The sequence below is a fragment of the Rousettus aegyptiacus genome, unplaced genomic scaffold (genome assembly GCF_014176215.1).
Source record: "Rousettus aegyptiacus isolate mRouAeg1 unplaced genomic scaffold, mRouAeg1.p scaffold_m13_p_1, whole genome shotgun sequence".
Classification (NCBI taxonomy): Eukaryota; Metazoa; Chordata; class Mammalia; order Chiroptera; family Pteropodidae; genus Rousettus; species Rousettus aegyptiacus.
This window is the reverse complement of record NW_023416284.1, coordinates 150,778,612-150,802,524: the sequence shown is the minus strand read 5'-3', so window position 1 is coordinate 150,802,524 and position 23,913 is coordinate 150,778,612. Positions and strand designations below refer to the sequence as shown.

The following is a 23,913-nucleotide window of genomic DNA, read 5'->3' as shown; positions in this document are numbered from 1 at the left end:
GGAAAGGTACCAGAGGAAGAATTATTAATGGAGCAAGGTCCTTTATTTAAAAGGTAGACTCTGGAGCTCAAAGGAATGAAAAAGTAATGAAGGATCTATTTGGTAATTTGTTTTTTAGTTGTACAAATCAGTTAAAATGGATGTAGATCTTAAAGATATTTTCCAGTGAAGGTAAACAATTACCTACCCACTTTCATTTCTTGAAGGCATTTGTTTATCAATTAATTCCTGGCAATTTTTTTGTAATCTCCTACAATTTAAAAAGTGTTAAGAAAATTTGACAGAAGAGTGAGAAAATCATCTATACATTTCACTATATTAACAGAACAGCTATTTTCACTTTTCCATTTTATCCATTAATTACTTCCCTAACACTATGCTGTGTATCCATTGGAGGAAATTAAAGATTTCTTTGTTTAATAAAAACAAGTTTAAAAAAATAATAATAAAAACCAGTTATATAGCATGAGTTTACTCTATTTGGTATTATTTAAATAATAATAATTCTTCTTCTCCCACTTCCCCAATAAGGATCAAGACTCTTTAAAGAAAAGCCAAGGTGTTGGTCCAATCAGAAAAGTTCTCCTCCTCAAGGAAGATCACGAAGGCCTTGGCATTTCAATTACAGTAAGAAGTAGTGTTTCCAGTCTCCTTTTCTATAGTTACCTAGTATAATCATGCTCCTTCATTGAACATCATTGACAAAGTATTTTGGATATATTTACTAAATAATTAAATTTGACCCCATGGGCGATCTTTTTGTGTAAACTCTTTTTGTAAACTTATTTTTTGTATGTAAATCTTCCTAATAACTGTTAACTATACTTTTAATAAGCATAGTTTAACATTTTTCATTGTGACTCAGATCATAGTTTTGTGATGCCTTTAGGATCCTTTGGAAATGGATATGACCATTTTCTTCTATGTTAAATGGCTCCAGAATACTTTTTTTTTTTTTCTCTAGAGTGTATGTTATCTTTATTTTATCTCTCACTTCTTTGCTGTCAGATTTGACTAGCTTTTGGGTCCAAACATTCATCCTTTTTAAATTTGATGCCTTTACAAAGAGTTGTTTTGGGCACTATTGCTGTGAGCAATCTTTTATAAAATATATATATTTGGAGTCCTTTTGCTGTTATTCAGTGCTTTGTTCCAAATGAATAAGGCGATTTTATACTAATTTTCATTTGGTAATGCTTAGACACTGCATAAATTCATTTACTTTATGGTATTGCTTAAAGTAGGAATGTTTCTTACCATAAAAAGTTTATCTAATGGATATTTATTGAATTACTTACCTTTTTAAATGCACTGCCCTCAAAAATTATACATTTTAGTAGGAGAAATAAGATACACACAGATAACTTACACAGGATGGAGTGATACATACTAAATACTGCATTTCATCATTTCTATATTGCATATTTTTTGCTTTAACATCTGAAATTGAGATTCATCTTATGATCTTAAAATTATTTTTGTGGTACATAAAAGAATGGAATGTCTTATACCATTTATAGTGATTTAGATTCAATAAAATCTAATAGTGCTGTAGACTACTAGTACATCAAATATTTTTATTTATATTTAAAAGAGTTTAGCCAGTTGTAGATTTTTGTTTTGTTTTGTTTGGCTCTAGAATGCTTTTAGAAAAAGCACATGTATGTTATTAATCGTTTACTAAGAGGTAACCCTTTGATCCTCAGAATTTATCATTACCTAAGCAGCAAATAAGATTTCACTCAGCATTTATAGACAGTATAGGTACTTATGAAATATAATTTGAAGAAAATATTTTGTTTGAATAGTCTATGGTTATACAAAGAGTAAACTAAATTTACTGCCCTGTTTTGTTTTGTTTTTTCATCAGGGTGGGAAAGAACATGGTGTTCCAATCCTTATTTCTGAGATCCACCCAGGGCAGCCTGCTGATAGATGTGGAGGCCTACACGTTGGAGATGCTATTTTGGCTGTTAATGGAGTTAACCTAAGGGATACCAAACATAAAGAAGCTGTAACCATTCTTTCCCAGCAGGTAGGTTTCCTTTATACAATTTAAATTGGATCTATCTATTGATTTTTTCTGAATCTATTGAATATTTTATACTTCCCTAGGAGATTTCTCAAATAGTAAAGTGTTTAAATATAGATTACAGTTTCTTTTAATTTGAGATTTTTATAGAAGACATTCAGCCCGATTTACTGAAATAGGAGATTTTATTTTCTTTTTTCCACAGCTCTGTAACTTTAAGCAAGTTACTTACATCCTCTGTGGTGCAGTGTCCAGTGCTGCAGTGAGCTGTAAGGATTACGTATGTTAATAATACATATAAAGTGCTCAGAATAGGACCTGACAGAGAGCAAAGCATCATTAATGACAAAAGTATTATACAAATATGAAGTATTATAGAAAAAACAGTGCTAGAAGTGGATTTATTTTATAGTCGTAAATGTTAGAACTGAAAGGGTCCTTAGAAGTCATTTAGCCCAACCCTCTTATTCGAAATGAGTAGGCTAAGATTCTTAGAGAAATAAATGATTTTTTTCAAAGTTGCAGAGCAAATTATAGAGTTGGGATCCATATCCAGACGTTGTATTTATTATTTAGTGTACTTAAGGTTTGTTTTGTTTTGTTTTTCCTTCAAGAATAGAGTTGAGGGAATCGGAAAGGCAGTGGTAGTACTCGAAATGTTTGTTGGCTCATCAGTGTGATAAGCCAGTATAGAATTGAATCTCAAACTTGAAAGTGAATTTATAGCTCATTTGGCTCAACTCTACATGATGCATAAATCTCTGCAATATCACTAATTAAGTAATTACATTAAAAGAAGAACTTGATGATAAAGCAGTCCATTCCATTGTGAAACATTGCTGATTTTTAGAAAACTCTTCATTATAGTAATCCTAAAATCTGTGTTTCTGCGACAGCCACCCACATACCTAATTCTGTCACCTAGAACTTTACCAAAGACCACTGCATTATTATCTGTCTCCCCAAAATGCTATTTTTTTAAAGCATTGTCTGATAAGGGAGACCTAAGAATGCAGCCACGCCTCTTTAAGCTAGTGTCTTCTCAACCCAACTTGGCCGTCATCCAATAGTACAAGAGTGGATTGAATGGCAGCTGTGGTAAAGGAGATACAAATAAGCAGTCATAAAGAGTTTTAAGGAAATGATAAGCACATATTAAAATACTGATGCATAACCTTAAACTGCTGGGAAGAAAGGAACACCAAAGAGACTAACTTAGTGAGTAGCAGTAAAAAAAAAAACAAAAAAAAAACTTTCTTTTAAGCAAAGGCAGGCCATAATTTATACCAGACTCATCATGTGTAATAATTGTAGTCTTTTATTAAATGACAATTATAACTTATAAAATAATCAACTTTGTTATTTGAACATAGTTATTATTAATAATTATACAGATATACATTTAATCTAGAAGAACAAAGAATCAAATTTCTATTTTTCTGTTTTACTTGTTTATTGTATTGGGAGAGTTACCTGCTTTCTCCAGGATTCACTAGGTTTTTCATTTATGTAAAGAGACTACAATAGGGTTATCCTGAGGATTGAAGGATATAATTTTGCACAGTGAATACTGTGATTACTGTTATTACTGAACAGAATACCTTGATTAACACTATGTCTGGTATTTAGTGAAAATTAAGAAAAGGTTCAAGACCGGGTCAGTAAGAAAACAAAATTTGTCATTGTATAGAGATTTCTTAAGTTAGTCAAGGAAAAGTTGTATGATGACATGAGGTGCAACTTTAATATCTGACTATTTCGATGAATTTGCTGAATTGCTATGTAAAGTACAAAATGGCAAAATGGCTCAATTGAAAATCTCTTCCAAAATTCTGTAAATTGAATAGTTAAGCATTCTTTTTAATTTTAGGCCTATTAATGAAAATACTATGAACAATGGAAAGACCTACAGCAATATTATAAGAAAATTACTTATAGAGGATTGATGAGGTTGGTCTGGACACAACAGCCTCAAAGTCCTCTTCACCCTCTTGAGATTCTAGAATTTTATTGTTTGTCGTCTTGAAAGGAGCTGCATCTGAGGTCTTGACTGCTGCTCTTCACTTCTGTCCTCCTCTATGAAGAATTTAGAAATCCTTTTTTCAATTACAGTTAGAATAACTTGACTTCCTAATTTTCTTTCCTCCTTTCAGAGAGGTGAGATTGAATTTGAAGTAGTTTATGTGGCTCCTGAAGTGGATTCTGATGATGAAAATGTGGAGTATGAAGATGAGAGTGGACATCGTTACCGTTTGTACCTTGATGAGTTAGAGGGAGGTAGTAACCCTGGAGCTAGCTGCAAAGACACAAGTGGGGAAATCAAAGTGTTACAAGGTAAAAATCACTCTGGAAGTTCTTATTAATGTATTTATTAATAAAATTTTGCAGCATGAACGCCTCAGATATTTTTCAGTAACACTGTTTTAGTAATGGGGAAAACGTCATTAATTGAATAGCCTTTTCTAGCTTGTTTTATTGTACACCAGTAACTGTCGGAATTTTATTTGCATATTACTTTTTCTAGATTTATCTTGAACTTTAAGACAGGTACAGTTCCAGTTATTGAACTACAAGTGATTCTTTAAAAATAAATAAAATTCAAGTTTTCTAGACTCTGAACAAAGACCAACATACTTTTTAGAGTAAAGCTATTTTCATGTTATTTTGTTGTCTTAATGCAAATTCTTCTCATAATACAGTGAGTTATAGGCGAAATGTGAGTAAGGGATTAGACTGTGGTTTTATGATGATTATAATCTAGATATGTGATTGCGAGAGTTTTTGGTTTAATTTCATCTCCATAATTTACTCATATTGTATAGAAAAATTATAACACTTTCTTTTACATAGAGCAGTAGTTATTAAATTGTCATCTGTGGTTCTCTGAGGGGGTCCCTGAGACCTTTCAGAGAGGGTTCGTGATATTAGAACTTTTCATAAAAATACTAAGGAACCATTTTTTTTTTTTTTTCTTTTTGCTGTGTTGATACTTGCACTGATGGTACAAAAGCAGTGGGGGTAAAATTACTGGTGCTTTAGTAAGAATCAAGGCAGTGGTACCACTTGTACTAGTAATCATTGTTTTCTTCCTTGCCATCCACTCAGAGTGAAAAAAAAAAAAAAACAGAAAAAGAAGAAAATGCTAGTTTCACTTAAGAATATCCTTGATGAAATAGCAAAAAGTGTTCATTTTATTAAATCTTAACTGTTGAATACAGCTGTCTTTTATATTCTGTGTAATGAGATGGGAAGTGTGCAAAAAGCACTTAGTCCGTGTGCTGAACCAAGGTGCTGGTCTCAATGAAAAGTTACTTAAGTGATTAAGCTGCTAGCTGAACTAGCCATTTTTTTCATGGAAGACAATTTTTACTTGAAAGAATGACAAGTTATGTTTGCTCAGGTGATTTGGCAGCCATTTTCTTTAAAATGAACAAAGTGAGTTCATTACTTCAAGAAAAACAACTGACAGTATTGCCAGTGATAAAATGTGAGCTTTCAAGTGAAAATTAGGATTTCGTAAAACATGCAGCAACCACCATGACCTCAACAGTTGTTCCACAGTTAAAGAACTTTTCTAATAAAATGGTGGTGATTGATTAATGAATGTGGTTTCTTGATATAGTAAAATGAAATGTATTAGCTTTTAGAATTGTTACATAACTCAGTGATCTGATATTTTTCACATGACCAGTGTGTGATGTTACAAAATGCTGCATGGTAAGCCATTCAAAGTACAAGGCATACAAATGGATTTTAATGTAACAATGCAAAAAGTTTATTGATATGATTTTAAATTGTGTTGTCAGATTTTGGTATAATATCAAAGAAGAATATTAACAGTTACCTGAAAGTGCTATCAGGCTACTCTTCCCTTTTCCAACTGTAGTTTGTGTGAGAGTGAACTTTTTTCATATACTTGTAACAGACAGAGCAGAAGCAAATATGAGAATCCAGCTATCTTTTGTAAAGCCAGACATTAAGGATATTTGCAAAACTGTAAAATAATGCTGTTCTAACTAAATTTTGTTTGAAAATATAGTTTCACTAAACAAATATGTTATTTATGTTAACATTTTTGGGGTTTTTGTCATTTTTAACAAAGCAGTTTTTTTTTAGATTTCTCAGTTTTTATTATTAGTATGGTAAACATCTGTAACCCACATAACATTAATAATCAACATTACCAAAAACTCTTTGGAGCCCTCAGTACTTTTTAAAGAGTACAAAGGCATCTTGAAACCAAAAAGTTTGAGAACTTCTGTCATAGAGTTTTATAGTGAACTGATGAAGTGGTGCCCTTCTGGTAAACTTGTATGAGTTATCTACGTAGAGACAGCAATAACGATTATTATTCTCATATATCTTTAACAAATCTGTGGCAATATGTTAAAACCTTATCCTGTTAGGCTACTCTCCCTGTAATTTTATTATCTTAAGTCTTTCTATTATTTTCTCTCAGAATTAGAAGGCTTGTTGCCTTTTTTTTTTTTTCAGCCGAGGCTGAAATACTTTGTCATTTATGTAAATTGCAAACCAATTAAAATGATACTCAACAAAAAATGGATGCTCTTAGGATATATTACTATTAATGGACTCAACTCACAAAAAATAAATCCATTGGGTTTTGTTTAGCATATGTCCATACTTCATAGTTCACTAAATAAATGACGTAGTCAACTCTGATTTATTTGAAAGCCTATTATCTATTTTGTAGATAAAGCAAAATCAGTGTTAAATTGTATTTGGACATTTTCTTACCAACAAACTAGATTTTTAGCAATAAACTAGTATGTACCTTAGTGAACTGAATTTAAATAATCTTAAAGCAAAATGTAAAAGAAAAATAAATTTATAATTTAATTTAATAGATATTTGTATAAGTAAAATTGAATTTTACAATTGCGTTTATTCTAAGTTTCATGGAAAATTTGGGGTGGAAATTTTTACAATTTTTAGATATATCCAAGAAGTAATATTTTAAAAATCTGTATAATATTTGATATTGTACTGTAAGAATGAAAAATTTCTTTTTGGAAACTGCCGACTTGACTAATTTAGGGCCCCATTGTTTGTCTCATATTACTATTAATTACAGTGAGCATTCCTATGTTATTGCTCATTAAAATCACAAGACCCTTTTTTATTGTTGTTACTCTAGAAAATGACTGCTGCTTTTTTCTCTTTTAGGATTTAATAAGAAGGCAGTAACTGATGGACATGAAAATGGAGACCTAGGAAGTTCGAGTGAAACTCCGCTAGAAGATGGTGCTTCTAAATTAGATGATCTACACAGTCTGTATCATAAAAAATCTTATTAAATTGACTGTATCCCCACTCAAGATTGTTAATCAGACTTTTCCGAATTTGGGGCACTAGGGAAGATGGTGACAAAGACTATACAAAGTCAAGGGAGGCTGTTCGTTGCCTAAATGAAAGGCGGGTACCTCAGGGCTTCATGTGAACAATTCTAAATGCATAACTCCCTGTTTTCTGTGATATACCATAATTGGCTATTGCATGTAAAGCAATTTTGATTTTCTGAAAAAATTGTAAAGCACCAAAGCATGTGTTTCCTTAAGGGATATTATTGGACTCTTACGTACTAAATGAAGCACTACTGTTTTGGTTCTTTTTCCGTTTAGTAGAAGGATAGCGCAAACTGATATTTTATAAGAAATAGCCTATAAATACAAGGGAATAAATGAATTCATATTATATATTCCAAAATGTTAAGTGTGGTGTTTCAAAGGACAGAACTTGACTCAATGAATTGCAGAAATGTAGATTTGACTTAATTTTTTTTAACTGAAAGTTGGTTTTTTAAAATTTATTTTGCATCCTGATAACTAAATCAGTTCTTAATGATTACTTATTGTAATAAGTTTGTCTTTCAGCTTTATTTAGTGCAGTACAAAATAGTTTTGTTTAAGCAATCCTTTATCAATCAGTGCTGCACTAGAAATCGTTTCTGACAAGTTATGTACACTGTACTTTTCTGGTTTTTAAAAGAAATGCAGATGGGTGAAATATCTGTTCTCAATTATGTTGATCTGTGTGCATGATATTAGAGCATTACATTATAAATGTTTAGTCTCAAATGTTTTTTCTAGGATCCACAAAAGACAGTTTTATACATTTTGAGTTGTTCATAAAGCTTGTCTTGATGTGATTGTCCTGGCACTCAAAAGATATGTTTTTCTGGCAGTAAAAGCTCAAATTTATTACTGTGTTAACAAAACACATTGCATTAAGCAGTTTTCTCTCAAAGTAACTGATTTGCCAGTCATCTAAAAAGCTGCTGCGGTACTGGTGGGAAAGATAAGGTGAAAACCTTTTGATACAGTAATTGTTCTGGTTGGCTTTTCAAGTCACTAAGTTTGGCTAAAGTGCTTTTCATATGCAAACTACAGATTTGCTAGTTCTGTTATCCCAGGATTAAGCATGGAGTGCTCGTTCTTATTTACTGTTCTGCAGGCTACTGTACCCTGCGAGAAAGTGAAAATATTGCATTAAAAAGGGTGATAGTTTTTGCCAATATCACTGTTTTAAAGGATATGCATTTAAGGGAATATTAAGTGGGGGGAAAGCCTGCAAGGCTTTCAGAGTATTATCAGTTCTTCATTTCTAATATTCAGATGTTATGTGGTATAAAACACATTTTGTTGTCTTTCCTAGATGTACTATATATTTCTTCATAGGTAAATCTATAAAATGTATATACTTTATTTGATGGTTTTGCTATTTATAAATTTTATGTTTTAACTATTGCTCATTTATGGTTTCTTTTGGGTGGTTTTGTTCATCTGTTATATCACCATGTTAATTTGTAATAGAAATGTACTTCATAGTATATATTGTTACTGATATTAAAATACCTTGTAGGATAATGTTGCCTCTAAGCAAAAGTTAGTATTTAATTGCACAACTGTATAAGCAAGCTACCTGTTATTGTTTGTTCCTGACTTGCTAGGCTAGGCCTCTTAAAAGAAAAAAAAAAATTTTTCCTTATTCATTCCCCCTACTCCAAACACATACCCCCATGCATGACATGAGATCTGCAAACTAGATTTTAGCTAGTGTATTTATTTAGTCAAAAACTTTATATTGTAGCATATCTGAAAACTTTTTGGTTGTGACTTGAAACCACATTTTATCTTTTTAAAACACAGTCCAGAATGGGATGACCATGGCATTTTTTTCAGAGAATGTCTTTTATCTACTGTGACTGAATTCTTAGGAAATACTAGCTAAAACCTTTTGATTTATAAGACCCATCTAATAAGTTTATAAAGAAGTTTTTTAGACCCTTGAATTGGCATATCTATGAGAATGATATGTAATATAAACGATTGCGTGAGATGGTTATGGTATAACTTCTTTCAAGGACCTGATAAGAAGAATAAAATTCCTAGGTAGTTTAAAATTTTAAATTGTACACACAGGTTCATTCCCTTTTCATTCCTGCTTTACCTTGGTTTACAAGCCTACATGAGAGCACTATTGCTCAGATGCTACTTACTGTGAGCATCCTGTCAGATGTTTAAAAAGTACTCAGTTAAAAGTTTATTTCAGAATATATGATTTTGGGAGGATGAACTAAGAATTATAGACTTTTTCCAAAGGACTAAATGAGAAGCAGTTTTTATATTTTCACATTTATAGGAAACTCAACAGTCAAGTTTTTAGGACAAAACCAAACAGACATGAGGAGAGAATTGTTGCATAGTTGTTACATTTAAAAAGGAAAAAGTACACAAATGCACATACAGTAGCTGAGAAAAAATTTTCAGCAAGGTGTAAGGGTTGTGTATATATTTACATGTTAACCTCTAAATTCTTTTTTATAGTATCTGTTGTGAATATGATGGACAAACAACATTTGGGTTATGAGACATGTTAAATTAGATTTAAGAGAGTTGAAAATTTTGTGTCTTGGTAATTATAACTGAACAGTTTGCCAAAAGTTAGCACAGCTTGTCTTGGTGCTGGTTCTATTCCTCACCCCCCGCCCCCCTCCACAGTGGACTAATGTTGTTTTCATGTTTAGAAACATACTATATTGATTCATGTGTAAGCTGCACATTATTTGATATCCTTATTATGTAATCCACTATCCCACCTATCCAGTCTTCCACTTAGGTAGGCCTCAAATCTGTAGGGTTTATGACAAATGTATTATATCTAGTTAAGTTGAGTTTAATATTTTTTTATTAGCCTGTAAATAAAAATGGCATCTTCTACATGAAAATGGTATTGATCTCATTTTTTAAAAAGTAAACTTTATCTTTCACATTTAATATTTTTGTTTGTTTATTTCTAGTAGTTTCTGTTGTTTGTACCAAGTCATAAGCTGCATGCTTGAACCTAGTTAATATGGTAGAACAATTTATTTTCTGGTAGGAATTAACTGTTTGGTCTTAGGAACTGTTTAATCTGAGTTAGTTAAAAACATGTTGGTTGGAAGGAATTGCCACATCAACTGTGGGACCAGCTTTCTGTTGAAACTTAGCAGATGGCAAAAACTCTATTGTCTCCTTGGGTTAATTTTGTGTTACAAATATTGATGGCCAATGTTATCTATGAGGATAACATTAATGAAAATTAGAAAACCAATCCTGTTAGATACTATTAGATATTAAAGAGAATATTATTCTACTTTATCATCTAAACGTATACAGTTTAGAAGTTCCCAAATTATGTGTAAAATAATTTTTAGAAACATCTATAAACATTGCTCTGTTTCTTTGCCTCAGAAGTTTTACATATGGTCATTTGTCATCCACATAAGAACTTGGTATAAAATGTGTAGGTATGCCTTTTTTTTGCTAAAGGTATTTGAGCTCAATCAGGAAGATAAACTTACAAATGATATTTGCTCTCTTAATATAAATCATATTTCAGAAAGTTGAGTTACAAACATTTAGTAACATTTTTTGCTGTTGACTAACCTTGATTTAGTTCTAATACAGAAATGCTGTCCGTATCAGTTTAAACTCCCAATTCACGAAGCAATTTGGAAATGTCTTTTCTTCAGAATTCATCCACATAGACTATTGTTCAGTTAACGTAATGTAAAAGATTATTCGTATTTTCATTGTTAATCAGTGTTCTATTTTAGGTGGTTTTATAACAATTAAAAAGTATTGCCACGTATGTGCTGTTAGTACTAAATGTTTGTTTGATAGTGAATATTTTTCAAGTGTGTTTTGAGAGCCGTAATCATTGTGGTGGCAGCCACGAAAGTGTGACTCAGATCTCTAACAGGTGGGGGCATAACGCAGTGAAGACCCACCTAGCTGCTGCAGTCTGGAACCCATCCCTGCGTTCATGCAGAGGCTCCGCTTCTCATGCTGTGTTCGTTCAGCCAAGGGACTGATCTTGAGAGGGATCTTATGACTCCTTGACTTCGGCTTGAGGACTCTGGAGGTCTTGTCAGACTCCCTTACAATTACATTGTTCTCTAAGTTGCTTTCATCCAACCTTCTTCTTTCCCTATTTTTTCTTAACAGTGTTGCCTCTATTAAATCTATTACACAGCTTATCCCTTCTTGGTCTTGGTAACTGCTTCTTGGTCTTGCGTCTATCTGCTTCTTGGAGGACCCAGACCGACTAACACAAGTCGACCAGGAGTGAGATGTGAACAAGCAGGTTAATCGGCGATTAGGAGCTGGCTCATCTCTCCCACCCAAAAGATGAGGATGATATCCTGGTCCGTAAGTGTGGTATATGTACTCCTTTGCACAAGGTCATGGCTCAGTTATTAAATATTTCACAGATGGTGTACAGAAAAGAGAGTTAACATAGCAGGCCTGAACCTGCTATCCTTATAAAGACCTGCATGCAAGGTTCGCCTTTGGCTAATGTTTAACCATTGGGATTTCAGACATGTTCTCCCCCATTTATTAACTGATAAGGGCAGTTTACTGTGCCTGAAATGTGTGTACAAGCAATAAAGTTTATGTTGAACACCTGCTTTCTCTCTGGGTATCTGAAATTTTGATGCATGCTAGACAGACCACGCCTACGTGGCTGAGCCCCATAAAACCCTGACCGCCTATGCCCGAGCTTGAGTAAGCTTCGCTGGTGGACAGTATGTATATATGTTACACATCATTGAAGGAATTACACTTGTGCCATGTGACTCCATTGGGTCAAGACGCTTAGAACTTGTGCTTGATTTCCTCTGGTTTGTTCATTGCCTTTTCCTTTGGCTGATTTTGTTTGATGTTCTTTCTCTGTAAGAAATCACAGTTGTGAGTACAGTTATATGCTTAGTCCTGTGGGTCCCCTTATAGCAAATCACTCAACGTGGAGGTGGTCTTGGAGACAGACCCTAGACACAGGTGGTAACTTGGGCAAATATCCCCATGGAGAGGAATTTTCTAGAAGTTCAGTGAGGGAAGTATTTGATAAATAGGGGGAGAATGATGCTACAAGAAGAGCAGAGTTGGCTGGTTGCTGCTAGGTTGTGGTTATCAAGACAACAGAAGAACGAGACTGAGGGCTGTTAGTGCTGCAATATGAGAGCCAGGGTATCTCTGGGGAGCTTACAAGGAGGCCTGGGTTGAGAGCTGTGCTTCAAGCTAAACATATAACTGTTGTAGTCATAGAGCTTCAGAGACTTAAATGTTCAGCCAAGTTCTGTCTGTTTTGTGAAAGTCAAGGCCATGGTAGAGAAAACCTAGAACCCTGCAACATGCCATGAGGATATCTGGATGGGTACCACCGAGGATGTTGACTCTGCAGTCCCTACTGCATCCTCTGTTTTTGCGGGAGCCCACTCTTCCCTAATAAGTCACTTCTGTTATGCTAGAAGATGCTGCAGAGGCTGCTACTTAACCCCTACGCCTCTTCCTCAGACAGTAACTGCTCCCATCTACTTTGTGGCTGTCAGGCCTATAACTAGGGTTAAATCTTCACAGAGCCTGGCCATGGATGTGCTGGGCCTGATAAGGGAAAAGACTAGATGCCAGAAATGTAAGAATTAGCATATACTGGCAGGAGCCAAGGGAGTGCTACTGGGATTGGATTTTGATAGTGCTTAATCAAGACTAAATTCTTGAGTTTAAAGAAAACTCAAATTGGAAAAAGTAATCCAGCAACACATTGTTTACAAGGAACACACCTAAAACCTAAGGACACAGAGTTTGAAAGTGAAAGGGTAAAGTAGATACACTGGGTATATATATATATTCTCCAAAGGGCAGCTGAAATAGTTATGTTCACATAAGAGAAAATAGACTAAGAAAAAGCAAGCAGGGTTAGGGATAGAGAATACTAAGATTCTTAAAAGAATCAACTCACTACAAGTTAAAATCTAATCTTGTATATATACCAATTTAAAATAGCCTCAATTTAAAATAGCCTCAAAATACATAAAGCAAAAATTAATAGAACCACAAGAAAATGATAAATATCCATCATAATAAAGACCTCTGGCTTATATATAGGAAGATAGATGAATCAATAGAAAACCTGGATTCTATGGCTTTGGAAAGGGAAAATTTGCAACTTGGTAAAATGTCAGCAGGGGGCAGCAGATTCAAAATGTATTATTCTGCCTAGTAGAGGGTTGTGTTGGTTAAGCTGGATTTAAACTTCACTAGATAAATAGTTTTTACGTACTATAGTTACTGAGAGGGATGGGAAAATAAGCAGGTCAAAGATAAGTGAAAGCACCAAGGAGAGATTGGGCCCCAAGTAAACTGAAAGTAGTCATTTGTAAGAGCCCCAATGTGAATAGTTATGCAATATTTTCCTGCTGCTGTGATGGAGATGTGGAGATGTCCTGAAGGGGACTTTTCTTGTTGGGGCCTCAAAGTTTGGGGTTCATGGAGAGACAGTGGAGTGAAAATGCCGAGATAAAATTTCAAGTGATGGAGGAGGAAGAAAATGCAACTTAAAAATATTAATAATCTGTGGGAAATGATGGATCTAGGCATTACATAGCTTAATGATATCAATGAATAATTAGAACGAAAGGTAAGGAATCAGAGAATAGGAGGTTTTGGTAGAGACAGAATTACTAAGACTTAAGAGCTGGAGTTCTTGCTGATAAGAGTGTGGACATATGGAGGTGGTTTAAATGGAGTGGAGGTTACAAGAGTGGATGTCAAAAAAAACAACAAAAGTGGCCATGCTGGACACTTGAATTCTCCAACATGATTACAGAGGAAGAATGGAGAGGACCTGGCCCTAGGTGAAAGCCCGTATGAATGGGGACAGTGGCTTGGCAGATACTAGTTACCACAGCCCCAAAGGAAAGGTGGTGGAACTAGGTGGCATGAGAGAGTTTTGGTGGTGGGGGAAGAGCGGTAATGAACGGGTATCATGATGTGGGTATCAGGAAGGTGGTGTGCATTTCCTCCTGGCCACAGTGAGTGCAACGAACGGTTGAAGAGAAAAAGCAACCTCCACATGAAAAGACTGAGGGGAATGGTGTTGGAAGACAGTGTAGATTATACACTGGGCAGAAAGAAAAGGAGTTATTTATTGATCACCAACTGTGTTCAAAACACTGAACTGAATCAGTCTTCACAACAGCCCTTTTATAATCATTTCCACTTTAGGGAATAAGAAGTAGGTTTAGAAAAAGAGGCATATTAACAATTTTAAGAGTTAATTTGCATGTTTATAGATTCAAACTGGGTGTGGTTGGGAGCATATCACCAAAGGAGCCAGGGGAAAGACTTAGAAGAAGTGCGGAAGCAAAGAAAGGAAATTATTTGATTGCCTATAGCTTAAAGCCTAGCTGGCTACTTGTGGATTGGTCATCCTGAGTGTTTTGATTTACTTACAGGGTTAAGTTTTGGGTTGCTTATACAGGCCTCCATGGCATTAGAGCCACCTCAGTCTTATGGCCTCCTTGCTTAATTAACGTCAGTGATGTGTTTGAAATCACGTAGTTAAAAATATTAAATCCCAGGTTAAACTCAAGTTCTGTATGGTTCTAAAGCCTGTGGTATTTACAATAAATATGTTATCTCCTACCTGTTTTGGAGGCAAGACTCCAGCAAGATGGCAGACTAGATAAGATGAAAACCGGTCTATAAATTTCTAGAAATGTTAGGTAAAATAAAATCAGAATTCTTTAAAAGGCCCAGCTAATGTCAAGAAATAAAGGGGTATAACCAGGTGTCAGAATCAGAGAAGAAACTGAGAGTGATAAGCACTGGAGCTGACCCTCTGGACATTTTAGGAGTAGGGGAGAGTTTGTTACCAGATGCTGGGTATTTAACCTCCATGACGGGATAAGAGACAAAATTTGAGGTTAGGCATAGTAGGGAGTTAGAACCTTAAAGAATCTGCTCAATATGACAGATAACAAAGGATGAATGGCCCTAGATGAAAAGAGAAGTCTGCCCTGTGAAATTTTAACCTGAGGCCTGAGGCCTGTGCCTCACACAGGTTTGGGTCTAAATTTTCAGCACCTTCTAGGAACTACCGGTCCAAAAATAAAATAAAAACTGGTGCAGGGATGGCAATACTCCTGGTGTTAGGGTTGATGGATTTTGCAAATACAAATAAAGGGCACAAATAATTTTTTTAGTATAAATACTTCCCAAATATTGCACAGTACTTACACTAGAAATTACTTGTTGCTTATCTGAAATTCAAATTTAACTGGATATCCTAGATTTTATCTGGCAACCCTACCTAGTTGCCTGACAGATAGATATAAGTGCAAAACGCTGGGAAAGGATGTGACCATGTGGTTTTTCACAAGCAGGAAAATGCCTTGCTAAGGGAAGACTCACTATCAAAAGTCTGAAACCACACAGACACAAAACATTGTGAACAAGTCAGTAGAAACAACAAACAGGACAGAATCTGAAGGATTTCTGACCATTCATTGAGCAAATATTTATTGAACACTGTTCTAGTTGCTGGGATGTGCAGGGAACAAACCAGACAAAAATCCTTTCCCTCACAGAATATGGTCTAGTGGGATAATAAGCAAAATAAGTAAATAAAAATGCATGCTGCATTAGACAGTGATCAATGTTAAAGGGAAAAGCAGGAAAGGAGGTAGAAAATACATTGGGGGAAAATTTTGCCGTTTCAAGACAGGCAAAGGGAGACCTCATGGAGGTTACGTTTGAGTGCAGACTTGATGGAGGTTAAGGAACAAGCTATGCAGACATCTAGGGGAAGAACTTTCCAGGAAGAGAACAGCATGTACAAACATTGACTGGAGTGGTGTGAACAAAGTGGTTCTAAGTAGGAGGTGAGGTCAGAGGTAACAGCATGATGGGGGTGGGGTGCAGATCATGGATTTGTCCTCTCCAATACAGTAGCTACATGTAGCTATTTAAATTTAAATAGATTAAAATTCAATAAAATTAATTTATTCCTCAGTCACCCCAGCCACATCTCAACTGCTCATTGGCCACACGTGGCTACTACATTGAGCAGTTGAGAGAATATTTGCATTGTTGCAAAAGTTCTGTTGGACAGCATTGACAGAGCCCTATTGTACAAACTTTGTCTTTTACTCTAAATAAGATGAAGATAAACAGAACCATCTAAAAGAATATAAAATTAGTATGTTTCAAATGATTAAAAGAAGGAATCAAAACCCAAGAAAATACAGAGGTAGTGTAGAAAAGGGCAACTTTGAAAAAGAATCAGTAGACCTTCTAGAAGTTAAAAAAAATGGAAATTAAAGTCTCAGTGACTAAATTAAAAGCAGATTAGATAGCAGAAGAGGGAATTAGTGAACTGGAGTATAATATGTAACCTTATACAGTGCTTTATGTGGACAGACAGTGCTCTAAAAGCTTTACTTAATCTTCACGACAGCCATAAGTAGGTGGGTAGTATTGTTTTCCCCAGGTGACAAACAAGTACACAGGCACCGAGCTGTTATGGTCTCTCGTCCAAGCAATCTGAAGCCTGTGCACTCAACCACTGTGCCACATGTCTCAGGATTTTATCTAAAATGCAAAACAGAAAGATGAAGAGATGGAAAACAGGAGCCATTAAGTGACATGGGGGGATAGAATGAGATGGTACAATGAATATCCAATAGGAATTCCAGGACTGAATTAAGAAGACAGGAAAGGAACAAGTAGTATTAGAAAAAAAGAAGGGATGCTGAGAATTTTTCATAGTTAATAACAATGAATCCTAAAATTCAAGAAGCTCAAGTCTGAGTAATGTGAATACAAATGAATTCATCACATCTGAACACAGTATTCAAATTGCAGAACACCAAAAGCAGAGCAAAAGTCTTTAAAGACTCTAGGGAAATTTATTCCCAGAATCGAGAGAGGCTGGGAGAGAGACCTGTAGTGGGCAGCGAATATGGCAGCAGGGGTTCAAGGAGAGCGCTGGGTGACTGGATGGGCTGTGTCTGGTGTAAGGGCCACTAGCAGGATTGTAATCAACCCTAGCTTCACATTAGTGAGACTCAACTGTTCGTAGGTTCAGGCCAGATCCCAGGCAGCTCTCTCAATTTAAGTAGTACAGGTGAACGTTGCTCTCAGAACTTTAGTAAACTATTAGGTGCATGAATGAATGCAAGGGAACCATTCTGAGACTAGTGAGGCCAACCTGGACTGCTGAACTGATGTGTTTATGAAAGGCTTTGTGGTGATATGTTTATGAAAGGTTAATGATAGTTTCCACAGTTGCACCTATAATATAAATGTGATTTCACTCTCTGCTAAGAATCCAAAGCAAGTGTAATAAACAACAATCTCTCACATCCTTTCTTGATGTTTTCTAGGCTGATTATAAATACTAATGAAAGTTTAAATAATAGTAATAAAACCCATAGCAAAGTTTCAGCTGTCTCTGCAGTCAGTGGTTTTGTCAGAGCAGATGTTTCCACCACAATCGTAAGATGTGACAGAATGCATGCACTCTTTGCCTATCAACAGGATTCGATAACATAGAAGAAACCAGAAAATTAGAATGATCTCATTCTCACTTTATCATACATGCCAACATTGCAAAACACTGAAAAAGAAAGACATAGTATTTTTCTGCTCTTATCCTGTAGTTTTAGGCTCTGCTATGTAGGGTTTATCAGACCTTTCCACTCACTCACCCTGGTCTACACAGTGAGGCCACCCTGAGGAAGTGCTGTTTCAAAACAAAGTCCTGTTCCCTCCTTTCAGTCATGATTAGATCATGAGCATGGGGGAAGAAACGTGACAGACAAAGAAGACAGCTCCATTATAAGATACCTATTTTCTAAAAGATCTATTCTTATGGACAAGTATTTTAATGTTAAAATGCTATGCACAGCCCACTGAGGAAAAAAAAAAAAAAGCCTTCTATAGAACAAACACTTTGATAAATGCTGTCCAAATTAATTCTTATCTGTAAGCCTTGGAGGAAGTTGGAGGAAGGCACATTAGCATCATTTTGACACATGAAGAAACTGAGGCTCAAGGTTATATAATGACAGACTAAATATACAAATGGAAAATAACCAGACCATATAGCAATAAATATAAGAAACTGACACATTAACCACAGTAACCAGCTCAGACAGTCAGACAGTCAGCCTCCTATAAATTGGACCTATAAGAAGTCAGACCACTATTTCTGGTAACAATACAGGAGGCCAAGCAACATCTGTAGTGATTGACCCCAAATTGCTAAAATTTAGTTAATAACTGTTATATTCCCTAATTTTTGTACCCATTTGCAAATTACAATCAACCAGAAAAAAACAAATATGCACCCTTAACCAATTATTCAGGACTCCCTACTTCTAGTTATTTCTCCTGATATCCCCAGGCCCAATCCACCCATCTGTCCCCAAGCCTGTGCTCTTTTTGCTGTACCACTTGCCCTTTCACGGTGCCCGAGCCACAAGTGCCTTCAACAGGCCAGCAAGCAGACAGCAATGAGAGGTGCAGGCACTTTGATTTGGCATAGTGTATTATATTAGTATGCATATAAAACCATGTAAACACAACGTAAACAGTTTATCTGCCACAATAACCCACAGATAATCTGCCACAACCTTCCAGCACCCTCACTATTTTAACATTTATATGTTTCACAGAAAGTCACAGCCATACAAATAGGATTATAATACATTTTTTTAGTGAAAGAATTTTTTGGTCCACATTTTCTATTAAAACAAACTAACAAATGTATATTTTCCTCTTTGGCAAAAGAGGTTAAATCCCCCACAGCAAACTCACAAGGCAAACTCAGCTAAAGACTACTGAACATGAGGTACAGCTGAGGTCTGGGCTAACTTGGAACTTAGACACATACTAGAGGGGAAAAGTGTTCCTTACAAAATCAGTTCAGTTCCCAACCATCTCAGTAGAAAAGCTCTGTGTAGATTTGTAAGAACACAGCTCAAATAACTTCTTTTTTGTGTGCTTCAGGGTATAATGTGCTATTTCTGAAGAAAGTCATGAAAAGCGTGGGCATCTGACCTCAGCAATATTTTTAGCCTGAGGTACAAAAACATCTGATATAGTAATTCAGGCTGTAATTGCTGTGCCACCTTCATTCGATTTGTTGGAAGAGCAGTTTGGGTTACTGATAAGTCAGCTTTTGGCTTCACAGAGCTTGATAAGGTGGATTTGTACGTGAAAGCCATACAGCATCTGCCAGGTCTGAGGTGAGGAAGAAGCGAAGTGTGATGGAGGCCAGTTCCCCAGGAACCTGGTCCGGCAGGTGTGGGCAGCGCGGTCCCCTGCAAGCCAGTGACCTCCTGCTCTGTGAATTTACTGACTGGCCACTGCGCATCTTACCTGAAGTGGAGTCTACAGAACAGGTAGTTGCTGAGGTGGTTCTCTGTGTTTTAAAATCTGCAATCATAATTGTTAACAACCACCCTGGTGTGCTTTTCATGCTTCAAGTAATTTCATTCCTTCCAGAAGAATGTTAACGATGCTTTTAGTTCTAGTTATCGAAGGAAAGAAAATAAGCCACAAAAAAAAAAGATTATGTTTAAACAGACCTGCTGCTAACATAGTATCATATAAAATATATTTTAACAGTGAACATACTTTTATATACGTTTTTGCAATAGCTGCATTCTCCCACTTAACCTCTGTGCAGAACTAAAATCTGAAAAAGCAAACTTAAGTTACTTTAATTCTTGTTAAATATAACTGTACAGATTGCACATTTTACACCAAAGCAGCTCAATATCACAGTTAGAAAAATGAAAATGCCATCTAAAAATTTTCATTTTTCTAGCCCAACAAAACTCAACAGACTTCTTGCCCAGCTGCACATCTTTGTAAACAGTTTGGGAGGTGGTCTCTAGGACTCCACCGGAGGATCCTATTAAATTTCTCATGCACCACACACACACACACACACACACACACACACACACATCCCTTCTTCCAGTGCCGCACACAGCAGGATGCTCAGTACCACAGCAGGTTTGTTTCACATTATGTTCACAAAAGAGCAGTCACAGCCGTCTGGTTGAGGGGTTTCAGGCAGTCTCTGGGGGCTGAGTAAGCATCATTCATCTGGGGCTTCTGATAATCTGGTTGTGCGCACTCTGCGGTTGAGCAGCCCCCTGCTTTGGGCTGAGAGTAGCCTGGGTTGGCGGGCGTGGGGCTCTGCGGCCTTTGGTAGCCGGTACTTGTGGCGCCAGCTGCCGCTGCAGCTGGGGAGAAGCTGCCAGAAGAGAGGGAGTGTTTGTGTGCCAGCTGGGGCCCCGGCACACGGTAGCCACTCTGCGCGGAGAAGGTGTGCGCCCGGGCCAGGTGCCGCTCCACGATGGGCGTGGCGTACTCGGGCTCCGTGTTGGTCAAGGGCAGTGCATACTCGTGGCGGCCCATGGGGAGAGGGCAGTCGTAGTGGCTGCGGGCCTCGGCACTCGCCCCCGCCTCATCCGCCTCAGAGTCCATGGGTCGGAAGGTGGAACCCTTCCTTGTGACAGTTCCGGTGCCAATCATGAGAGGCTGCTGGTAATCTGAAATCGAAAGAGCAGATGGCACATCATTTGTTTAGCACATGGATACATGGGCGAGCTAGTTATTTTTGTAGAGGGCACTCTGCCCAACCGACTCTGCTGAGTGCCTAATGTGGACCAGGCATGGTGAGAGACACCAACACGTCACACTCAGAGGCCACACTCAGGGGCATGCACAACTATATGCCTGCTTTAGGAAGCCTCCAGGGTCACAGGAACCTAGAGAAGCCCAGGTTACGTTTAACCCTATCTAGGGGCATGGGGGGAAATGCTTCATGGAGTGTTTATAGTAGCTCTTAAAATGCCAAAATTTGGACGTGGATGGAAAAGTGCTTAAACAACCTATTAAACCATGAAAACAGTTTGATGTGGTCAGAGTATGAGGGACATGGACTAGTTTAATAGAATTCAAAATAGTAGGCTGGGGACTAATGATAATGGTGATGATGATTACAACTCACAATTATGTAGTTGTTACTCTATGTCAGGTATTATTCTAAGATATTAAGATATTAATTAATTAAATCCTCCAAAAAAAAAAAAATAAGTACTACGAGCTAGGAACTATTACTCCATTTTACATAATGAAAAAATGAAGCAGAGAGAAAGTAAATTTTCCAGAATCACACAGCTGGCAGCCAGTGGAGTGAGAATTCAAGCACAGGTCCCCAGTGTCCACTGTTAACCATATGCTAGATCTTCAGAAGCGCTGAGTGTGTTGCTAGGAAGCTTGATTTAATTCTGTAGAAACCTACTGAGGATTCTAAATAAGAGACTGTAACGGTTAAAGGTAACTCCAGGTGGTAGACTGAAGAAGAAAAGATCAAAAACAAAACGAAACAAAACAAAACAAAACAAAGAGTAAGACGCAAAGAGAAATGAAACGGAAAACACAAGCTAGGGAACGGAAAGCAGCTTCGGAAAGGCCATACTTAGCAACCAGAGGACTTTATTACCAATGATATACATAGGGTATGAGGAAAGAGGGGCGCCAAAGACCCTTCTCAGGTTAATCCTGGAAGACAGGGATGCAGAGCTGGGAAGCCACTTAGAAGAGGGATGCGCGGAACATAGGTGGGGAGGGTTAGGAACAAGGGGTTCGATTTTTGACCCCCTGAAGATCTGGTGACACTTCAGGTGGAGATGTCCAGCAGATGAGAATTACTGACTTATTGGGGACCAGGAAGGAAGTCTGGGCATGAGCAGCAGAGAGGACACATATGCAAGGAAGGACTCTGCTGAGAGCTTCGGAGTGGGTGAGACAGCTCGCGAGGGGAGACTGCGGATGAATGGGGGAAAGAGCGGGACCTGGGCCTTGCACATGTAGGAGCTCAAGAAGGACCACGCCATGAGGAAGAAGAGGCTGCATTGGAATCTGAAGGAGAATGAAAGGCAGAAAAGGACAGACAAGGGGTTCTCGCCTCTCTGGCTTCACCCCTAAGATAGAACTAGAATTATTGGGGGAAAGGAACAAGAAGACGAATTTCAGTTGGAGAGATGTTCTCTTTGCCTCTGAAGTGGCTCAGACAACCTTTCTACTGACACCTCTCCAAAGCTGGTATATACAAGCACACCCAGGAACTTCTGGTTCAGTAGGCCTCGGGCATGGCCTGAAAGCCCACATTTCTAGCAAGCTCCCAAATGCTGCTGCTGGTCCTTAAAACACACTTTGAGAAGCAAGAAGCTAGAGCAGTGCTACTCAGTGTAGTCTGTAGACACTTACATATCTGAGAACTGTTTGTGACAGGTCTGCAAAGAGATTACACAAACTGAGAGGAAGTGTTTGGAAACTTATAGCAATTTGAGAGAGTAATTTTAAATCCCTCGAGTCTAATTAAAAATGAGCTTTATATTTTGTATGTCTTTTTTAAAAACTTCATTATTACTACTAATTTCTATTGTATTTTACAAAGTACTAGTCCTTAATGGATGAGGAATTTTTTTAAAAAAAAGCAAGAAGTGGATCTTCCACATAGATAGTTTGAGAAGCTCGACTCTCAACGATGGCCATTCTAACACTGAAGATTACTTCATCTCCTGCCTCTCATTGCCTCTTCCTCAAAGGCAATAGCTGTGCTTAATCCATCTTTCTAGTCCCTAGTTCATCTTTCCTAGTGCCTTAAACGAAACCTTAGTAACAAAAACAAACACGGGCGTCCAGATTTTAGTGGTACTTCAGAAACTTCACACGTTACTGATTATAGGACCCTAACTAAACAAAAAGATTTTAGTCTTATTTTTCTCCTGGTCTCCCTTCTCCCACAGGCAACACCTCCTGAACGGCACTGTCACAGAGGCTTGACACTTACCTGCCATAGCACTTGAGATGAGATCTAACTTTTGTGTCATCTCCTTTTCATTATCATAGCTGATGGTAAACTCAGCTGACTGTTGTCTGGCAAAAGGATATTTAATCTGCTTCCAACAGTCTGGAATAAAGATAACACAAAACAAAGTAGTATCTCAGAAGTGTAACGCACATACTCCATGATGTGTCCTCCTCCGTGAGCCAGAAGTCAGGCTGCCTTTTGCAGGCAGACCTTGTGATAAATTCCCAGGCACAGTGTTTCAAATGTGTGTGGCAGAAACAGCAGGCTGAGCTTGTTATAATACAAACACTATACTTTCCATTATGCCTTTCACTGTGCCTTTAAAATGTATCTGTATACCCGCAGGTCCCGGATTATCCCTATGTCAGACCAGTCTGCACTGACACGGTATTCGTGACCCAAAGGAGTCAACACAGCTGGCTGTCTAGAGCCTGTGAAGGCGGAGTCCCAAGTTGTCCCTGAGATTCTCAGAGGTCCTGCCTCGCTGCCCTTTCTCTCTGGACTGTAGCCAGTGCATTGCTTGGGTGTCCTGTGTCCTAAAAATTTTCTGAAACCTAAATATGAGCCCTGCTATGTCCTTCCCTCACTTTCCCAGAGTGGAAAATATACTGGAAGCCTGCAGATGCTGAGTGCTGGAC

General features: G+C 37.1%; 2 protein-coding genes across 6 annotated transcripts in view; one reads left to right on the top strand and one right to left on the bottom strand.

Annotated features, from left to right (window-relative positions):
- The window catches only part of GOPC (golgi associated PDZ and coiled-coil motif containing), a 30,287-nt gene extending 20,007 nt beyond the window's left edge, over positions 1 to 10,280 (top strand). For both annotated transcript variants that reach the window (XM_016163632.2, XM_016163631.2), the window contains 4 exons: positions 532 to 627; positions 1,871 to 2,035; positions 4,186 to 4,366; positions 7,220 to 10,280. In XM_016163632.2, the coding sequence (XP_016019118.2) occupies positions 532 to 627; positions 1,871 to 2,035; positions 4,186 to 4,366; positions 7,220 to 7,350 (573 nt within the window). In that variant the 3' untranslated portion in view covers positions 7,351 to 10,280. The remainder of the gene's footprint in view (positions 1 to 531; positions 628 to 1,870; positions 2,036 to 4,185; positions 4,367 to 7,219) is intronic.
- DCBLD1 (discoidin, CUB and LCCL domain containing 1) overlaps positions 7,561 to 23,913 on the bottom strand; it is a 75,445-nt gene continuing 59,092 nt past the window's right edge. For 2 of the 4 annotated variants that reach the window (XM_016163624.2, XM_016163625.2), the window contains 2 exons: positions 23,255 to 23,374; positions 17,952 to 20,945 (listed from right to left, as the gene is read on the bottom strand). In XM_016163624.2, the coding sequence (XP_016019110.2) occupies positions 20,422 to 20,945; positions 23,255 to 23,374 (644 nt within the window). In that variant the 3' untranslated portion in view covers positions 17,952 to 20,421. Of the gene's footprint in view, positions 12,268 to 17,951; positions 20,946 to 23,254; positions 23,375 to 23,913 lie in introns of those variants that run through there. The other 2 variants (XR_001599264.2, XM_036221242.1) reach the window with 2 other exon arrangements.